The sequence below is a fragment of the Galleria mellonella genome, unplaced genomic scaffold (assembly GCF_026898425.1).
Source record: "Galleria mellonella isolate WM207_F2 unplaced genomic scaffold, CSIRO_AGI_GalMel_v1 utg54, whole genome shotgun sequence".
In the NCBI taxonomy this organism is placed as follows: Eukaryota; Metazoa; Arthropoda; class Insecta; order Lepidoptera; family Pyralidae; genus Galleria; species Galleria mellonella.
In genome coordinates this window covers 663036-683295 of record NW_026442114.1, presented here as the reverse complement: position 1 = coordinate 683295, position 20260 = coordinate 663036, and the positions used below count along the sequence as shown (strand labels likewise).

The 20260-nt window shown below is 34.5% G+C and overlaps 1 protein-coding gene across 2 annotated transcripts in view; it reads right to left on the bottom strand.

Annotated features, from left to right (window-relative positions):
- Positions 1-22: 22 nt before the first annotated feature.
- The window catches only part of LOC113516602 (serine proteinase stubble), a 162891-nt gene continuing 142653 nt past the window's right edge, over positions 23-20260 (bottom strand). For both annotated transcript variants that reach the window (XM_052898881.1, XM_052898882.1), the window contains exons 4-10: positions 8715-8879; positions 6939-7352; positions 5614-5871; positions 4225-4417; positions 3782-4079; positions 2544-2693; positions 23-1117 (exon numbers count right to left, since the gene is read on the bottom strand). In XM_052898881.1, the coding sequence (XP_052754841.1) occupies positions 980-1117; positions 2544-2693; positions 3782-4079; positions 4225-4417; positions 5614-5871; positions 6939-7352; positions 8715-8879 (1616 nt within the window). In that variant the 3' untranslated portion in view covers positions 23-979. The remainder of the gene's footprint in view (positions 1118-2543; positions 2694-3781; positions 4080-4224; positions 4418-5613; positions 5872-6938; positions 7353-8714; positions 8880-20260) is intronic.

Genomic DNA, 20260 nt, shown 5'->3' with positions numbered 1-20260 from the left:
GAAATAATAATAAAAACAAGTCAGTTATTTCAATATTTAATCATTAACAAACTTCTGTGCAAACGAACAATATGAAGTCAACATCATCATAAACTATTCATTCAAACAAAATCGCTATAGAATATACAACAGTCAAACATCACTTCAGTGAGATTGTTTTTATCATTACTAAATTCACGATATAGATGTATGATTTGGTAATTACTGTCACATACTGTCACAGCACCGGTCGATAAATTACAATTTTACAATAATGTCATAGAGGTTGGCAAAGTAAAGCTTACAAAAATTCGAATAACAAAAGTACCGCGTTGCAAGAAAGGAACTTACAATACCTAATTACAAATGTCTCAAGTATTTACAATACAAAACAACATATGAATCAAACAGCTATATAACATATTAATAATACTGTAAAATAAGATACAAATCTTAATTAAATAAGGCAAGACAAGAAAATACGTATATAGTATTTACAGAAAAAAAAAAAAATTAACGCACTACTTAAATAATTATTTCTATATAGTAACAACTTAGTTTACAAACAATATTATTAAAGACCTTATCTTATAGACAATTCTGTTTATTTACATAAAATGTCTTGGACGTACTTTAAAGCGATTAAGGCAGAAATATATAACGCTGCATTAAATCATAAAACCTTGGTAATAAGCAGTCATTGTGAAGGCGTTTATTATTGTTCAAGCCGTGTGAATTTACCGTTGTGAAGCTACATTGGGAATACAGAATTCCGCGTAATAGCGAGTTCTGTTTAGCTCTCGGTTGGACAATTTTATAAAAACGCCTCAGAAAACGTTGAATTAAATCAACATTTTTGAAGGTAACTTGCACTTAAAATCCTTTTAGTTCGTTTATTCGCATAACTCTTCCGTTACCGCTTTTGAATATCACTCGTCCACAGTTTAGGCACTTTCGCTTCGTAGACAAACACAATCACGTTTGGTATAATGTCCAGGAATTACGAGTTCACTGTTTGTAATATCCAAGGCACAAACTTGGAGATCCTTGTACAGACCCCTGGTAAGTTCGCCTCACCGCAACCAATTCCCCAACTGATGATGCCAGCCAAAAAGTACCTTTGATCTTTTCCTTTTACCTGGAAATGTATAAAATATTGATTCAAGAATCGATTTCAATGATAGTCTTAGGTATATATAACTAGATGGTAGTGGGAATGATTTTACAATACAATACATATAGTTAAGGAAAATTAATATTAAGGTCTTAACAGGAGCGAGAGAAACTAAAATAATATTTATTAGAATTTTTGTATGGCTTTATGTATATTTGTTCCCGCATTACGCGAAAACTGCTTTACCACATTGTATCTAGTTTTAACTGTTGTGTTGTTGAAGATCCAATTTAAAATCCTGGTGTATATTTTATCTTGATAATCTAGATGTGGGTACTTCCAAAACTCACGTGTACAGAATTGCGGGTAATAGCTTGTGTAAAAATAAATATAATAAAGTTACATTAATTTGGATTCGAAATAATGTAAAACGCATGGTTCATAAAACAGATGAATTAAAGGACCAGGTTCCTTAATTTATAATTAAAGTTAAGCCATTAAAGGGGAAGAAACCTAAATTATCTAGGGACTGTTCTATGTTGTGTTCTGAAATAGATGTTGCCTGATTGAGAGCCAAGCAATAACATGTGCTACATTATTTATTGTCTTCAAATGTTGGTAGCTGCACGCATACTCAATGATAGAGAAATTAAACAAAATAAACCTACTCAACTAACCAGTGATAGGTGTTTCGTTATCATACGTATTAATATTAAAATACTCTACATAGTATAGGCACCCCTTTCTTTCCCGTGGGTGTCACATGAGGCGACTAATGGAGGCCTGGGCATGAGCAGCAACGTCCATCGTAAAACATCTCCAAAACATAATTGCCGTTGTCAATCCACCTGCCAAGCGTAGCAACTACTGGCAAAACCCCCCAAGGCGGAGGCTTATGGTCAGCAGTAGACAGTTAAAGGCGGATAGAATGATGATGACTCCTACCATGACGAAGCCACCCCTTCCTTTCCAGTGGATGTTGTAAGAGGCGACTAAAAGAATTTAATATTCGAAGGAAGAGCATCAACGTCTCTCTTAAAACATCAACAAAGCCTAATTACGGTTGCCAATATGCCTGCCAAGCGTAGTAACTACTAGCAAAACCCCCTTTTGGGAGAGGCCTAGATTCAGCAGTGGACAATAAACGGTTGATATAATAAATAGTAATAAGTTAAAAACTTTGTTAACAAACACAGGGTTGCACTGTTACATATTTTCTCTTTGCCCTGGTCCTTATTTTTTATAATGATGATAAAGTATTTACCAGACGAAGACTCGACATATGTCTTCGGGTCTTTTTATTTGCATGTTGTTACAAATAAGTGACATAGAAGGTTCAGTCTTGTTTTTTAAAAAAGTACACCATGATGGGTTCTGGATTGACAATCTCTGTTTGTTTTCTGCCACCTATATGATGTTTCATACAGTATACGTGTATATCCATACGTACCTGCAAGGGACCTCCAGAATCTCCCTGGCAAGAGTCATGTCCACCCCGTTCATGTCCCGCGCACAAAAATATATCCGGAATAAACTCGTGTCGACCAGCTCGGAGGAACATTGACTTGCAACGTTCATTGGACACAATCGGAACTTGTACCTGGAATATCAAGGTTTTTTTAGGGTTGGCAACATGCACCATGACTTTGTGCTGCAGTTGTCCATAGGCTGCAGTGACCGTTTACCATCAGACGGACTGTATGCTAGTTTACTATATTCGTGGTGTAAAAAAAGATTATAAAGTGAAAAAAAAATGATATAATTTGGAATGGTAAACAAGCTAATAGAATACCTGGTATATGTATAAATACGTATAAGGATTTATATGTATATTGGTACATAATTTTAACCTACTGTAATAATTTGTAACTTTTTAACTATCTTTCAAAGACTGTATCTTTCTTATTGCCAAGAAACTGTCATGTACGAGTAGTTTGGTGAATTAACGTAATATTTATTTAGAAGTATCTTTGTCTTCTATCGTTTATTTTTATACAACAACCTTTTTGCCGTTTTCGATTTTATGTTATTGTGCTGAGTACTTTTGTTTTTTACTTCTTTTTATGTGAGTCATTTAAAAGAACACCGACTTCAATTGTGGCAAGACACTTTTCATTTTCATTTAAAAACCTCATTACTGAACCGATTTTGTTGAAAATTCTATGGAATTAAAGAAAGAAATATTTATTTAGTACTTAATTTCACGCTTAATTACAAAAATATTTAACAATAAACAAAAATAAAAGCACTAAAATGATGTCACTCAGTTATATGCCCTAAGCTATAAAAATGGACCTCTCTGAAAGTGTATCCCTATAAATTAAGAATTTTCTAAATCCACTTAGGTACAAGTATCGGTCTTCTGAGATAACAAGCATACAAAAATAGAATCGAATTGAGAACCAGCGGATCTACCATGAAATGAAATTCCGAAATTTCGGACTCAATTTCGTGTTTTTGTTTATACTAAAACCGGACCAATAAATGGAGTTTAACATTTCGTTCGTCAAACATCCTATCATAAAAGCCAAAAGGAACAATATTTTAATATTTCCAAACGGCATGTATTATGTAATTTTAACATCAAATTTCTGTTTCGTTTGGCTCCGAAATTTCGGCAAACATTTCATGGCAGGACCTCTGTTCCTTTTTTGAAATCGGTTGACTACTGTTATTACTTTCACTTACCTCTTGTAAAATCGACGGCAATATGCCACCTTCAGAAAGCCTCCCCCAACCGGTAACAGTAGCGTTCTCTCCTACCAACAGGTCATCAGACGCCGGCAGACATATCGGCGAGATATGAGGAGCAAATTGTACGGGCGCCTCCAACTTCACAAGAGCTAAGTCGTATTCATAAGTGAAGAAATTGTACTTCGGATGGACCGCTTTGCGAGCCACTCCGCGCTCTACGAACGGATACTGCTCGGACACCGATGAGAAATCATATTCCCCGACACGTATTCTGATTTGTGATGTCAGGAGACTGGAATGAAATTGAATGAATGAATGAATTATAAAGATTGACAATCAAACATAATGAATTAATTACACTTAAACTTAATTTTTTTTTTATTATTATTATTTCAGCCGTTCATTTGATAAAATGACTTCCAGGAATGTTCACTTACTCATCAACACAGTGACCGGCTGTAGCTATCCAGCCTTCATTGATGATGGCACCACCACACCGGTGGGTGGATGAGAAACCGAAGAAGGAGGTCCGCCGCACTGAGACTTGCCATGGCCAGCGGCCGAAGCTGGAGTCTTTGCCGCCCATGATGCGCTGCTCAGGTCGAGGCCACATGGCGGTTACACCACATTCTGTAAATTGGAAATTAAACTTTAAATTTAATTTAATTTATGGGCAGTGCAAAATTATGGCATATACTAATATCATAGTAGTTTAGTCCATATTGGAATTTAAATAATGATGATATGGGGCATATTGAAAACTGTTTTAAAAAGGGAAATGACAAAATAAATTTATTTAACTTTATCACTTATTTAATGAGTTGTGCGAGAGTAAATTAGTTTGAATGGACTAAAAATGGGAAATTGCATATTACAGCAGTTCGAGATATCGCTGAATGTTAGAAATATTCAGTCACCCTATTTTTTTTTTTAATGAAAATTAAATAGTAACTCCGCTTGCACTATCGGTATATGCTAGCGGGGCATCAAAGAGAAGATAAATGAGGATAAAAGCAGATCAGTTGACCAATCGTGAATTCAACAAGAATTAATCACGAAGGTTTCCAGGGGGAAACAAGTGGACGTCGATATAATACGGTATGTTACTAGCAATAAGTCTATTAATTCCCATAACTAACAATATCTTTCTCCCAGGCCACCTTCTTTGTACGTCGCTTACTGGATGATGATTTTATGTGATTTACGAAGCACAAAGCAAAAAATTTAAAATTCATAAGTTTCACGTTGGAATTGGGTTTTGGAATACCCGGGCTGTAGTCACGCATCCTCCAACTACCTATATAATAGCTGAAGATATATAAGTCATTGTCATATCAGACGTTAGCTGTCAACTGCTGAATATAGGCCTCCCCTATAGAGTGCCATAAGAAAAGGTCCCGAGCCACCTGCATCCACTTACTCCTTGTAATTGTTTTGAAGTCGCCGCTCCATCTAGCAAAGTGTCCTACGATACCAGGATTGCATGTATAGGGTTGCCACTCGAGAACCTTCCTTCCCCATTGGTTTTCAGTTTATCAAACTATGTGACCAGCACACAATCATCGGCATCATCATATCAGCCTTTAACTGTCCACAGCTTGAACATAAGCCTCCCCATTGAGAGATTTTGCCAAAAATTACCACATTGCAGATTGCATTAGGCTTTGGAGATGTTTTAAGAAGCTTTCCGTTCTTTGCCCGTCCTTCGCTCTCCCTTAGTCGCCTCTTACGACACCCACGGGAAAGGGAAAAAGTGACCTATTCGATGCCGGAACCACACGGCCACAATATAAGTAATTAAATAGAAAATCAATATATACACTAACCCACACTGCTCGTCGCTGCTGTTGTCTGTATGGGGGGTGATGTGGAGTCGTCTGTCTTGTTTATCATGTTGATAGCTGGGTCCTTTGGTTTCACATAGTTCTTGTGGGGTTTACTAGTGGTTGTGGTGAACTTCTTGGTCGGTTTCGGCTTCCCGGCTGGCTTCTCCCAGGACGGTCGAGGTTTGGTTATGAATGACGGCTCAGTTGTTGCTTGCCAGTGAATCGTGTTCAGGTTACTTGGTCTCGACATGAATTGTGCTAGAAAATAGAAAATTTATAATGTTGGATATCGTCTTTTCTTCATTATATTTCGGAACTTTTTAGATATTTTTAAGGTTCCATACATCAAAAGCATTGGCGTATTTAAGGTTATTATCCAGGAGAGGCCTGGCCTTATAAAAAAGGTGAATAAGTACTTTCAGACATATCTTTGTGAAACTTTACTAATATCCGACGAATTCTGGGGTGGGTACAGCCGATCGAGTGGGCTGTGCCCACCCCAGAATTGGTCGGATATTAAGAATTAAAAGGAATTGAATTGGTAAAGGGATTGTTGGCAATGGAGTTTGACAGCCCCATTGCCAGCAATATGCCCTATTAGGTCGACCTCCAGTTGGTTCCCCTTGGAAACCATCGTGAACAATTCTTGTTGAATTCGTCACGATGGGCTAACTGACCTGCTTCATCCTCACCTATCATCCTTCACTGGTGCCCCGCCGGTGTAAACCGATAGCGCGGGTGGGGTATCCATTCCATTATCACTCATTAAATAAAAAAGAAAGCTCATTCGATTCCCCTTAATTACAATTATACTTAAAAGAACTAAAAGAGCATATATAGGCTCACTTTGTTGTCCGTCTGTCTGTCCGTCTATCAAGATTCTTTTTTTTTATGAACATGGGGAGGTATAAAGCTGAAATTAATATCAACGCTTTTAGTCTTCAACCCTTGAAGTTGTAAAAAAAATCAAACTTCCAAGTTAACGTATTTGCAAGGGGCCCCGTTTTTCATTGCCTAGAATCATGAAATTAGGCAAGAAGCGATTTCGTAGATCACTAATAAAGTGAAGAAATTCGAAAAGCGTAAATTTATAATTACCTCACAAAAAAATTATGTATAATATTAATATTTCAGTTATAATTTTTACGGAACTCGCACAATATTATGGAAAAATCAATAATAGCGACATCTCTTAGATTATTGTTGTACTAATGAAAATATTCAGCACACGTTAAGAAGCAAAATAACAATGATTACTACTATTTCTTAATAGTGCCATCTTTTAATCTATAGAAGAAGTAATAATACAAAATCCGTATACTGACCTGACGATATACTATTTTCGGCATGCTGTTCAGAGACGGCCATAGGTCGCGCGCCAGGCATTAAGCTAAGACTAGACGAAATCTTGTTGTGGGGACTAGTTTCCACTTCGCTCGGCCTATTTACATTTTGGTACTTATTTACACTGTTATAAGATATTTTATTAACTATATCACTATTTTGTTCGTTACTTGTATCTAAATTGCCTAATGAAGGTAAATTGATTTCTGGCGGCCGATAGCTGTAGGAGGCCGGCGCGCCATCTATCGGCTTAGTCATGAACGACGGCCGCTGTGTTTGCCAATTTGGCCGCGCTGTGCTTTGTGTTGATATTTCGGATGGCTGAGATGATGTACTTTGCGTACTACTAGATGGCGTATATGGTTTGTCCGTGACTGTAACTGAGCTGGATGTTTCTGAAATGAAGAGTAATGTACTTTAAAATAATTGTTGTAAACAATAATCTATTGACAATTTTTATATTTGACTGGCTTTTACACGTAACTTTGCCCACGAAATTGGGATATATCGAATCGAAAAAATATTTGAATATATAAAAAATGTATATTAAATTTAATGAAAATTGGTAAAGCTGTTAAAGATTAATTGTTAAAGTCGATTGCTTGGGTACCTCTGTCCCATTCGTATTTCAACCGTGAAGCAGTTGTGTTTGCATGGCTGTGTTTCGGTTTGAAGGGTGGGATATGCCGTGAATTTACAGGGTACAGAGGAATAACACCTGTGTCCTCAGGAATGGCAACGCATGGGGGGCATATCATGGGCAAAACAGAATACTCTGTTATGTCCATGGTACTGCTCATGTCTATAGGCGACGGTTACCACTTTCCATCAGGTGGGCCGTTAGCTTGTTTGCCATTCTAAGTTGTATAAAAAAAAGTCAAAAAGTATCAAACAAAGACATATTTTCATATAGTACATACATTAGTGAACAATAACATTTTAATTTTGAATGAGTAATTCATAAGATTGTGTTCTACAAAAAACCGACTTCAAAAAATATTTTGATTTAAAAACTAACTGATGATGATGATAAAATTTATATGGAACTAATGTGTAAGCATATCCTTTAAGATATAAAATAATTTTTCCAAATCGATTTATAACAAATGAAGTTAAAAGTTAACAAATATAAAAAGAATACAATTAAATTTAAAACCTTTTTTCTTTTTTTTTAAATTAGCAATAACTAAGTTGATACTGAAGTTTATTTTTTAAAATAAAAATATATAAATACTTACTATCTAAATACTGTACGGACACAGACGTACGTTTTAGTGAGAAGGGTCCGATTGAAAAACGCTGTACAGAATAATCTTGTCGGCATATGCTAAACCGGACTTTTTGCCGTCAAGTTTTGATGTAGGTATATTAGATTTACTAGTTTGAAAAATTTACCTTTCGACAGTTCCAACCGACGGAATAATACCTATTATTGATGGGTTTTACAGCGGCATAGTACTTGTATTTACTCCTCAGGAATGGCAACACATGACGTGGGTTGCCATTCCCGAGGTTAAAATTTGTTTTGTTATGTCTATTGTACTGTTCATATCTACAAATAAGTCTCCATTTTGTCAGTTGTGCTACAGGTCATTTATTACTTGCAGTCGCAGTTTCATTAGAAAAAAAAATAATTACGGCAATAAACTTTCTTATTTTTGATTCCTTATTCTAAATCTGAAAAGTTATGGACCGACCTCTGGCAATGACACGTGTATTTTTATTATTTGTTCTAAATTTAAAAATCATATACCAACCTCCGACACTGACCGGCGTGTCCGGTAGTCGACAACACGAGCCGAACATAAAGCCGTCCACACACACGCCGGCGTGCGTGCCTCCCACACGGTTGCACTCCTGCACCCACATGCAAGCGCCGCGCGCACCGCCCGCCACGCACGACTTGCGGGACATTTGATAACCTGCAAAAAACGACTATTTATAATTCTCGATATTTAAAAGATTCTATAAGATGAAGTGACAGTAGTGCGAGTATTACAAAAAAGTAGGTTAAAATGAATTTATTTTTAATAGACAAAAATTTAATGCAGTATCAGTATACGCTGGCGGAGTACCAGTGAAGGATGATGGGTGATTTTAAAATCAAGTTAATTATCACATCGTAGCGAATTTTTGTAAAGGGAACCCATGTGAAAGTAGACTTAAAAGGTTATATTGCTATTATTACATGAGTAAGAAGTAGGATAAGATGAAATCACTTCCTATAACTGAATCTATTATATGACTTTAAGGTTACCATTTCAACTTCTTTTTAAGAAGGCGGTAATCGAGCAAAGGACGACGTAATAAACTAAATTCAATTTCAAGAACTTCCATAGATAGAAACATACTCTTCATTATTTCCTTCAAAAGATTACAATAGTAATCTAATTATAAATACAAAAAATTACAATATATATTTAGACTGCTAATTAATGCTGATACGCGCGTACTTCAACAAGGATTAATTAAAATCTGTAAAAGCTACGACTTTAAACATTTTATAGAATGTTCTTATCAATAATATCGAGTTTCGACTAATTTGAGAGCGCGAAATATCATTGAATAAGTACCTACATAATTTTATAATTAATGCCGTGTTAAATTAATTAATATGGAATCGTTGACTGAATTAATTGAAGATTATAAAGCTTGATAATAAATATTTATTAATTATAAATTTTAGTTGGTTTGGTCATTTGAACGAAAGAGATTTATGACGGGCATATGTCGACCAAATAGGCGACGTACTAAAGAAGTAAAAGAATTAAAAGTACCAGTAATCGGCGAGCGTGTATGAAAACATCGATGAATGTAGAAGAAGCAAAAGAGGTTTGTTTGAATCCAAGCATTTGGTGTTCTATTGTTTCTGCCTACCCTAATGGGAGACAGACGTGACAGATATGTATGTATGTATGTATATATATATATATATATATATATATATATATATATATATATATATATATATATATGTATATATATGTATAAATTTTAATTCTATCATGGAAATATAAAATACAACTTTTATACAAAAGAAACTGCTAATGTTTTAATATATTGAAGTTGATTTTGAGCAAATACTATACACTAAACTTAAAATTAAAATTTGATAGGTTAGCAAGACTTTTATGGTATAAACCAGAGGGAGACTTTGTACAAAAGTCGATTGCTTGGGTACCTCTGTCCCATTCGTGTTTCAACCGTGAAGCAGTTGTGTTTGCATTTTTGTTTTCGGTTTGAAGGGTGGGATATGGCGTGAATTTACTGGGTACAGAGGAATAACACCTGAGTCCTCCTATAGTCCTGTATAAAAAAAAACCATCAATAATTATATATAAAGTAGTTTTGACGGATTTTTACTAAAAAAGAATATATATACATACATAATTTACATGATATACATATAAAGTGAAAAGATTGCTCTCAGCAATAAGATCGCATTACTGTACTTATACAATTGTATCGTTATATTTGTTGTCTTGCTTATTTCCTATATTGTATAATGCAAATAAAGTATACTCATTCATTCATTCATATACTCGTTCTTAATATAGTATATAGGCATAACATTTAATTTTGTTTTCACTGCATTGGACGCTGTATAGGATGACCCGCCATTAGACGGAATGATGACGTCAAATACATTGCAGGGAGTCAATCCCATCGCTAGCAATATACCCAACTAGGTCGACCTCCTCGCGGTTCTCCCTAGAAACTATCATGGTTAATTCCTGATGAATTCATCATGATGGGCTAACTGGCCTGTTTTCATTCTCATCTATCACCCTTCACTGGTGCTCCGCCAGCGTATCCCGTTAGCGCAGGCGGGGTTACCATACCATTTTCACCCATAAAAAAAAAGTACTTGTGACTGATTTTGCTAATCAATAGTACTTTTGACTGATTAAGAGTTTTGATTGCAACATATACAAACTATGGTGCAGAATCTATTTGTAAATATGCAGCATTTTTTTTTTATTGCACGACATATGACCGCGCCATCTTGACCGATAGAGCCAATATGTGCCAAGAACTTAAATCATCTATTACTAATCCATCGATACAACAAATAATATATTATATATGATAGGAAACAAGTTACATTACTCGTCTCAGTGATCTATTCAACCGCGAAATTGAACAAATTCCTCCAATAACATGCACACGTTTCCGCACAGACGGATAGACTTATGAGAATAATGATAAGATTGATTATTCATACGTATTTCATTGGCATATATTCTGTTGACGATGCTCATTACTTCAGACATTCTGTGAGATATGATGGATCATTATATGAAAGAGTATGGAACATATAGATTTTAAACAATATACCAGAGGGAGACTGTACAAAAGTCGATTGCTTGGGTACCTCTGTCCCATTCGTGTTTCAACCGTGAAGCAGCTGTGTTTGCATGGCTGTGTTTCGGTTTGAAGGGTGGGATATGCCGTGAATTTACTGGGTACAGAGGAATAACATCTGAGTCCTCAGGAATGGCAACGCATGGGGGTTATCATGGGCGAAACAGTATACTCTGTTATGTCTATGGTACTGCTCAAGTCTATAGGCGACGGTTACCACTTTCCATGAAGTGGGCCGTCAGCTTGTTTGCCATTCTAAGTCGTATAAAAAAAATGTAATATTTTTTTCCAGAGACTTCGTTCGTGTGACCGGGATAAAAAACAACCTATATTCTTCTCCATCCTATATAACACGTGTATACCAAATTTCATAGTGATTGATTAAGCTATAAAGACCTCAAAAGACAATAAAAAAACTAATTTTGACATTAATAATATTAGTATGAATAAATTAAGTATTTTATTAACGCCTGCAATTTATTAAAAAAAAAAAAAAAAACTATTTATTAATGTACTTACGACCGGTCCCGACTTCACACGGTTTTTTTTTTATAAATAAAATACAGCCTATGACACACACACACAGATAATGTAACTTTCTATGTGTGAAAGGATTTTTAAAATAAATTATTTCATGAGTTTATTATAAACAAAAAAAAATATTTCTTCGTCGTGATATCAGTTTATACAATATTTTAATTAAGATGTATTTGCACATACATAATGCTGTTGTTGTTGTATCAGGCACTGTCCACTGCTGCCACTGTTTTGCCAGTAGTTGCCACGCTTGACAAGCGAATTGGCAACTGCATTTCTGCTTTGGGTGATGTTTTAAGAAGAGTGCTAATGCCCAATACTCCACCATAAGCTCCCTTAGTCGCCTCTTACGACACCCACGGGAAAGGAAGAGATTGCCTATTCTATGCCGGGACCTACATACATAATAATACATTCTAATTAAGCTTTATTAAATACTGACAGATTACTTTATAACGTAATACATATTTTATTATAAAATAATACAATAAAATTGTTCCTCGACAATATTTGTACTTGGGAGATATTTAAAAAAAAATAATATGACATGTTTTAATAGGAATAATAGGAGACAAAATAATATTTTTAGAAATTGTGTCTATCTGTCTGTCTGTCTGTTTCTTTCGGTATCACGCAGAAACTACTGCACCAAATTAATTATAAGTTCTACATTTATGTATCTAAAGATCTAACTTAAGAATTGGTGTATGTTGCATCTTGATATTCTATCTAGAAGTAATCTATTTAAATAGATTTCCTATTTTGAAATCCAAGCTTACGAAGTAACGAGCAAAAAGCTAGTCTTCGCTACGTATGAATTCTCTTAACATACCAGAAACAGTGCAATAATCGTTTACCCTTATACCTTACAAATAATGCGCATTCCTGACTCTATCTACATACATAATGTCTATTTTCTGTTTCAATACAAAACTGTTATTTACTATGCCATCAACTATACCTTTCAGCCTTTGGAATGCAAAGGAACTAAATACATACATAAATATATATATGAATATTATTACTATAATCACACATGCATTTTATTAACCTCAACACAATCATAACATTGAACGTAAAACCTTTTGAATGATAATTTCTGAATAGATGAAGTTTATGAATTATTTAAACTTGTATATATACTTATATTGTTATTTATATAAGTGGCAGTTTGTAATATAAATAGTTTGGCTGGTTCAGATTTGTGTTTGCAAAACATTTATTTATTTACTTAACAAATATAAAATAACGATTAGAAAATTGAAGTGAAATACAGTAGCATTAAGTAAAGATCAAAATATATACATAAAGATACAAAAGGCAATCTCATCGCTAGGGCAACCTCTTATAGACAACCTTTGGTTAAAGGAGGACAACAAAAAACAAAAACATACGAATTGAGAACTCGTCCTTTTTGAAGTGTTCAAATCGGTTTCGAACTGACGGAGTTAGAAGATAAGAAACATAAAAAAAATACAACAAAATACAATTCCTCCTTTTTTTCAAGTCGATTGAAAATGGGCTTACAACAAATATAAAAAAGCGAGTACGTGACAAAATTAATATTAAACCAAAACCTGGCTATAGATTATAAAAGAAATAATTATCAAAATCGGTCTCTAATTTATTACTAATAAGAGGGAGGGATTATTACTAATGGCAACTAGCAATCCCAATGCAATATTTCACGCGCACAGAGCCACGGAATAAAGCTAGTGTCACAATAAACAATAGCACTAATTCATGATAAAGTCACAAATAAAATGAGTACCATAATAAATATTCAAAATCCACATCAGATTTCGAAGCGACATGGCATTATCGAATAACAACGAAGCAGTGCCTCAGGTAGTAACCACTGAAAGGACACAGTTATGGACTTCAAACTTTTAGGGTCTCATTAAAAATACATTTAGTTTGTGATGTAGGTAGGGTAGCTTCTCACTATTTGGAGTTTTATGTATTTAAATATAGCTTATGGTGGAGGGATGGGCAGCGGCGTCTCTATTAAAACAACACTAAAACCAAACTGCTTCACAAATTGCCACCCCGTCTGTCAAGCTTCTCATATACTGGCAAACCCACTCCCCCTCTTATGGGGGAGGCTATGTTCAGCAATGGTCAGTTAATGGCTGACAATATAGAAAATAAATTCAAAAAGATCGTTCGGAAACATTAATAGCAGAGTCTCATTTCGTCATAGTCGTAGAATACTGACGGATCTGACAAAGATTACATATAAAGATCCGTCAGTATTCTACGACTATGACGATTTTAACAGTGTACAATGATAGGCTAAATAAAGATGATGATAAAATAATTAAACTAAATACTGATAGAATAATTAGAGGCGTTTAACAAAATACTAAATCTATAAATATGACTTACTGCCAGCACCAAATGGGAATGGGACAATATTTTCACTTAAATAAGTTACAGAATTATCCTTATTATAATATTATAAATGTGAAAATGGGTTTGTTTGTTCACTTGTTATCTGTAAGCGCCTTAAAGGCTTTAGTAAATATATCTTGGTCAAGCGGACGAAATGACGGGTAAAGCTATTCAAATATAATGTGAATATATCCCAAGTAATGAGATAAAAACATAGCAATAATGTAATCATCATCATCGTCTTCCTACCCTTATCCCAATTATTATATGGGATCGACGTAATGTTTTTATATATTACAAAAAGATTTGGCTTTAAGTTTTACGACCGGGAGCCTGCCTGACGTCACCTGCCTTATACCTTCTAGATTAAAATCATAACAGAACATATTTCAAAATTCTGTTACATGTACATACGAGTACATACAGTCCCTTGCAAATTAGAAGGTTTATAAAGACGATTCTAAAACAAAACATAATATTAACTACAATCGGTGAAGAAAGAATGGAGAAAAGCAAAGCCCACTCGTCTTGCAATACGCTCATGTCCATCCAAGTTGGCGCTGATTGCACTAAGTTCACGCTTCCATAAAGCACGACACAAAATTATGTGTTCGGATTTAAAGTTCAAATTTTCCATTGATTTCAAATGCGTTTGTCACGAGACGATTGTATTGCCACGATACGTTTTGCAAGTAGTCCCAGTGAATCCGTCTACCGTCACTGGTTTTTACAAAAGAAAAAAAATAAATGCAAACAAGTGAAACTGCGTACTCTACGACTGAAACTGTGGGTAATGTTTGTGGATATACAAAATAAGGTAACGGATTGAAGAGTAGCTGTGTAGTCCCGGCATAGAGTAGGCGATCCTTCCTTTCCCATAGGTGTCGTAAAAGGTGATTAAGGGAACTTAATATTAAGAAATGCGCAGCATCGTCTCTCTTAAAACACCACCAGGGCCTAACTGCAGTTACTAACTCGCTTATCAAGCGCGGCCACTACTGACGAAATCTCTTCTTATGGGGGAGACCTATATCCAGCGGTGGACAGTTAATGTCTGATATAAGAGATATATAAACAAAAATAGAAGAAAAAGAACCTCTTCTTTTTTGGATAGACTTAAAAATAAAATCGATTTATTAATAATACATACATTATTCAATGAGAACTTAATCCAGCACTGTTCTGAACTGATACCATACCAGTTTCCTATAAGCCCGCAGAAATTCTCCAACACTTCATAGTTTGGAGTTTCATCGAACCATAATTTCCAATGACGATAAATTGTTCAGAATATATTGTGAGCTGCTCAGACTGGCTACCGGTTTATTTCATATAGGGTGTAAGTTATAAGCGTAATATCATTTGTCTAGAGTCTGAACAAATAAAGAATGGTGTATTTTTAACAAAATTGACATATTTTTTCATTGTCACTTTTTATATTTTAAGGATTTTATTTTATTTTGTGTATTTATATAGACGTTCAATCTCTATATGTACGAATTTTTATTCAAATTCCTTCAGCCATTTAAGCTTAATTAGTTTAGATAGACCCAAAAAATTTTATAAAAATTCTATTTATACTTTTAGTACCCATTAGGAAATATATAATAGATTTTTTTACGCAACCTAGAATGGCAAGTAAGTCGATGGCCCATTTGATGGAAAAAAGTAACCATTGCCTACAGACATACATGAGCAGTACCCATGAACATAACAGAGTATACTGTATCGCTCATGATACCCCACATTCATTGCCATTCCTAAGGACTCAAGTGTTATTTCTTTATTCACTGTCGTATTCCATCTTTCAAACCGAAACACAGCTATGCAAACACGCTTATGCTTCACAGTAGAAACACGAATGAGACAGAGGTACCCAAGCAAACGACTTTTGTACAAAATCTCCCTCTGGTAAATTATACTCTATTATTTCATGTTTTAAGTTTCATCCCAACCATCTGGACGAGTGGCGGTCTTTCACCGTGCGTTTTAGGAAATTTTTTTCACGCATAACTACTCTTTGGAATCAACTTCCAGCAACAGTATTTCCGAACTAATACGACATCATAACCTTCAAGAAAAGAGCATATTCCTTTTTAAAAGGCCGGCAGCATACCTGCAATGCCTTTGGTGTTTTGAGTGATCATGAGCGGCGGTAGTCACTTACCATCAGGTAACCATCAAGTACGCTCGTTTGCCCCCTGTCTTGTAAAAAAATGCCATGCTATTTCTAAGGACTCAACTGTTATTCGTCTGTACCCTGTAAATTCACGCCATACCCACCCTTCAAACCGAACCATAGCCATGCAAACACAGCTGTTTCACGGTTGAAATACGAATGGGACAGGGTACCTCTGTCTGGTAAGCAAACGACTTTTATACAAAGTCTCCCTCTGTTAAATTATACTCAATTATTTTTTATCAAATACAATTTGATTCGTTTTTATTTGAAAGATCTTAAGTATTTAATAGAAACATTACCCACTAAATTAATGTTTAAAGAGCACAAGAAAGTTTCATAATGTGCCATAATAATGACGTACAAAGACAATTAGCAAACTTCCAACACCGCGTAACTGCTCTCACGACAATTTTCCAAATTTCCACGCTTGCGTAACCGCTATTATGTTGCGCAAATTATATACGAGATCCCGTCGTATAGATATGGTCGTCACGCGCTGAGTTTATGACTTGGGCTGCTGTTGAGCTCTCTAGGCTTTGATGCCATCTATGCACGCAAAAGCCTCGAGAAAGTGTATAGACACATTCATCTTTATGGTGGTTAATACAAAAGTATCTATATAAAAAAAATATTTGTCTGTCTATAAACGTCAATGACATAATTTAAGGTTTTGCAAAAAAAATCAAAAGGGACAAAATTAGTTTACTATACCATATTGGGTAGCTTGGTTGTAAAATCAAAAAGACGGTTGTAATGTAAAATTGAGTAAATATAATCGTTGTTTTTCGAAATCTCTCGTTGATATCAAATTTATAGTATTATTCTAACCAAATTCTAAAAAAACCTCCTATTCCAACCCACATACAAACGTATTTGATCCTAATACAGGATAAAAGCTTGGCAATTTAAGACAAATTATTTCATTGTAAATTTTCTTTTTATTTTCTTCTTATTATCTTTACAACTAGTGAAGGTTGGCTCGCGGAATCTGTTCTTGTCCTTTGCAAGATAAAATAATTCGGCTGCACGCACGATGCTCGATCACTCCCAAACATTGCGATGCCAAGACTTTTTTCTGTGACCGATCCATCTTTTGCCTTCTTTGCCCATTATTATCACACGTAGAATGTGATATCTCTTATGTTTAAGTACATATCCAAGATACGAAGTTTTGTGCAATTTTATGAAAAAAATTATCATGGATAAATCCAAACCCAAGTAAATATAGTACATATAGAATTGTGTCTTTAATTAATACTACACAAAAATGCTTTTAACGTCATTCTGTCTACCACTCATTGTCTACAGCTGAACATAAGCCTCTACTATTGTCTACCACAAGGAACGGTCTAACAGCCGGTTTCTGAGATAGGAATTTATCGTCGAACATCTCAAACTATAATTATATACTCCTAGTTACCGGCTCAGGCTTCGTACGGGTGAAGTAACGAAGGCAGTGACTCAAAATCTTCCCTTTCACTCACTTTTCTATATGAAGATTTTGTAATCCAAAATTGTTTATTTTCCCATACGAGTTTACTAAGATTTTCTTTCCTACACACTTCGTCCTGACAATTACAAGCACTACAAAGTAAGAATTAAATCCAATCTAAAGTGATGTGTTTAGATAGATACGGTTTACATGCATATTAGTTTGGTGACGATTGAATCTACCTTTTCCTTTTTAGAACAATAACCTTCTCGTTGCGAGGCAAAACCTTTTTGTATATATTTGATGCACGTTCTAATTACAAATATTTATAATCAAATTTCTTTACTAAATATTTTGTCGTTTATTAATTTTAAAATAAGAACAAAGATGTTACTAGATAATGTGTAAGTTTTTCTTTTTTTGTAATTTACTTCTTATTTGAATTCGAGTATAATTTTTAAGTTCTAGTAATTAATAGTTAATATAGCAAATATATTAGTAGTTAATATAGTAGTAAATGTAGTTAAGAGTGGGATTCTCATTGCGCTGGGATATTCACGGCATCAGCTGAGCCGGTTCCTTTTGCCTAGTATGGTACACTTTTTTATATGTATCTTCTATATTTTATATTGTTATTGTGTGTTTACTGGCAATAAATGATTTCTATTCTAAATAATAGTTAGTATAATTCTAATAGTAATAGTTAAATTCTTTTATGCAAAATTCGACAGTGAGCCAAAATAATTTCTTTAAATATTAAAGATAATAAATAACGAAGCAAAAATGAGTACAAAGATTGTCTATTCAACCAATATAAACATTTCCTGTAAAACAATCTGTAAGGCGGATGGGTTTCCGACCGCGCACTGTATCTGTAGAGGATGTAACACCCTTTGATGGAGGAAAAGCTTCATTTTCAGGTGAGATTACTGCTACTCTGAAATGTGTGTCTTACGACGAGCCTAAGATGCAGACTTCCTCTTCAATATTTAGAATGCCATCAAAAAGGTAATTAGGTTTATTGAGTCGTAAAGATTATTAATGAGACATTAGAAATTAATTTCAAATATTATTTACGTACAATATTATGCAGAAATTATCAACGGTTCGCCATCAATAGCTCTTAAATCACATTTATTATGTTTTTTAATTGTAGCTTTTTCTTTTAACTTCTTCGTTATCATCATATGACTGTCCACTGCTAAACATAGGTCTTTCCATAAGGAGGATTTTGCCGATAGTAACCACGCTTTAAGGCTGATTGACAACTGCTGTTAAAAGCCTAAGTTTTACAAGGAACTCTGTTGCCTATTCCTGTACCATTAAGTGCCCTTATTCGCCTCTTTCACCTTACACTCACGGAAAAGAAAGGAGATTTTAACTTACCCGTCGCCTTTTCTGTGTTATATAAAGAAATAATTATAGCTTTTACTTCTATATTTTGAGAAACAATATTAATACTAATGACTTTACTTTTTGTTTTATCGTTTTTGGATTAAATTCAGAATTAATATATTTTTTGTCTTCTGTAAAGTTTTATACGTGTCAAGTGTAATATTTAACTCTATTTCAAAATCACAAAGTTCATATTAGAATGTATTTTTTATTATAATACCCCATATCTTCACAATAAACGGGTTTTCTTTGCCAAATTTGCTTCTGCCAATTCCTAGATCAACGTGCAGGTATAATTTAAAATTCAGTCTATCTGTACTCTTAATTTCATTCGTGTTTGAGTATCCAAACAAGCAAATAATTAAACAAATTTTCACATCTATAATATTGTTAGGATAGGATTATAAGATAATTTTGAATATCAATTTAACAATTTCCTTGCTCGAACACTTTTCGTCTATTCTCCTGATTACAACAATAATTTTTCAATTATAAACGCTTCGAAGCGCACACAATTTTCCGTACTTCTTAATTGAAGTGAAGAAAGGGCAACTGCCCCAGTTCCCTCGTTTGATAAGTAATACGATAAGAAACACCTGTGTTTACCCTTTCGCTTTCTGAGGAATGAAATAAGAAAAGTTAATAATAATTCGCTTCGAATTCAATACGAATCAGAGGTATTTTTGAATAATGCAAATGAAATAAGATCTTTTCTTGCGTAAAAATAAGCACAAAGTAAATATTTCTTTCTTTCTTATTAATTTACATTGGCGGGTTACCAGTGAGGAATGATAGGTGAGGATGGACTCAGATCAGTTGAATTATCATGTCAAATACAACAGTAATTAACCATAATGGTTTTTAAACATCCAATTGCTGATGAGATGAGGATCAAATGGAAAACGGTAATCATCAGCATTAACAATATCATAGTTATGGAAGGGGGGAAGGGATTTTACCATCGCACCACTCGTTATCGGCAGGGGATCCGTCTTCAC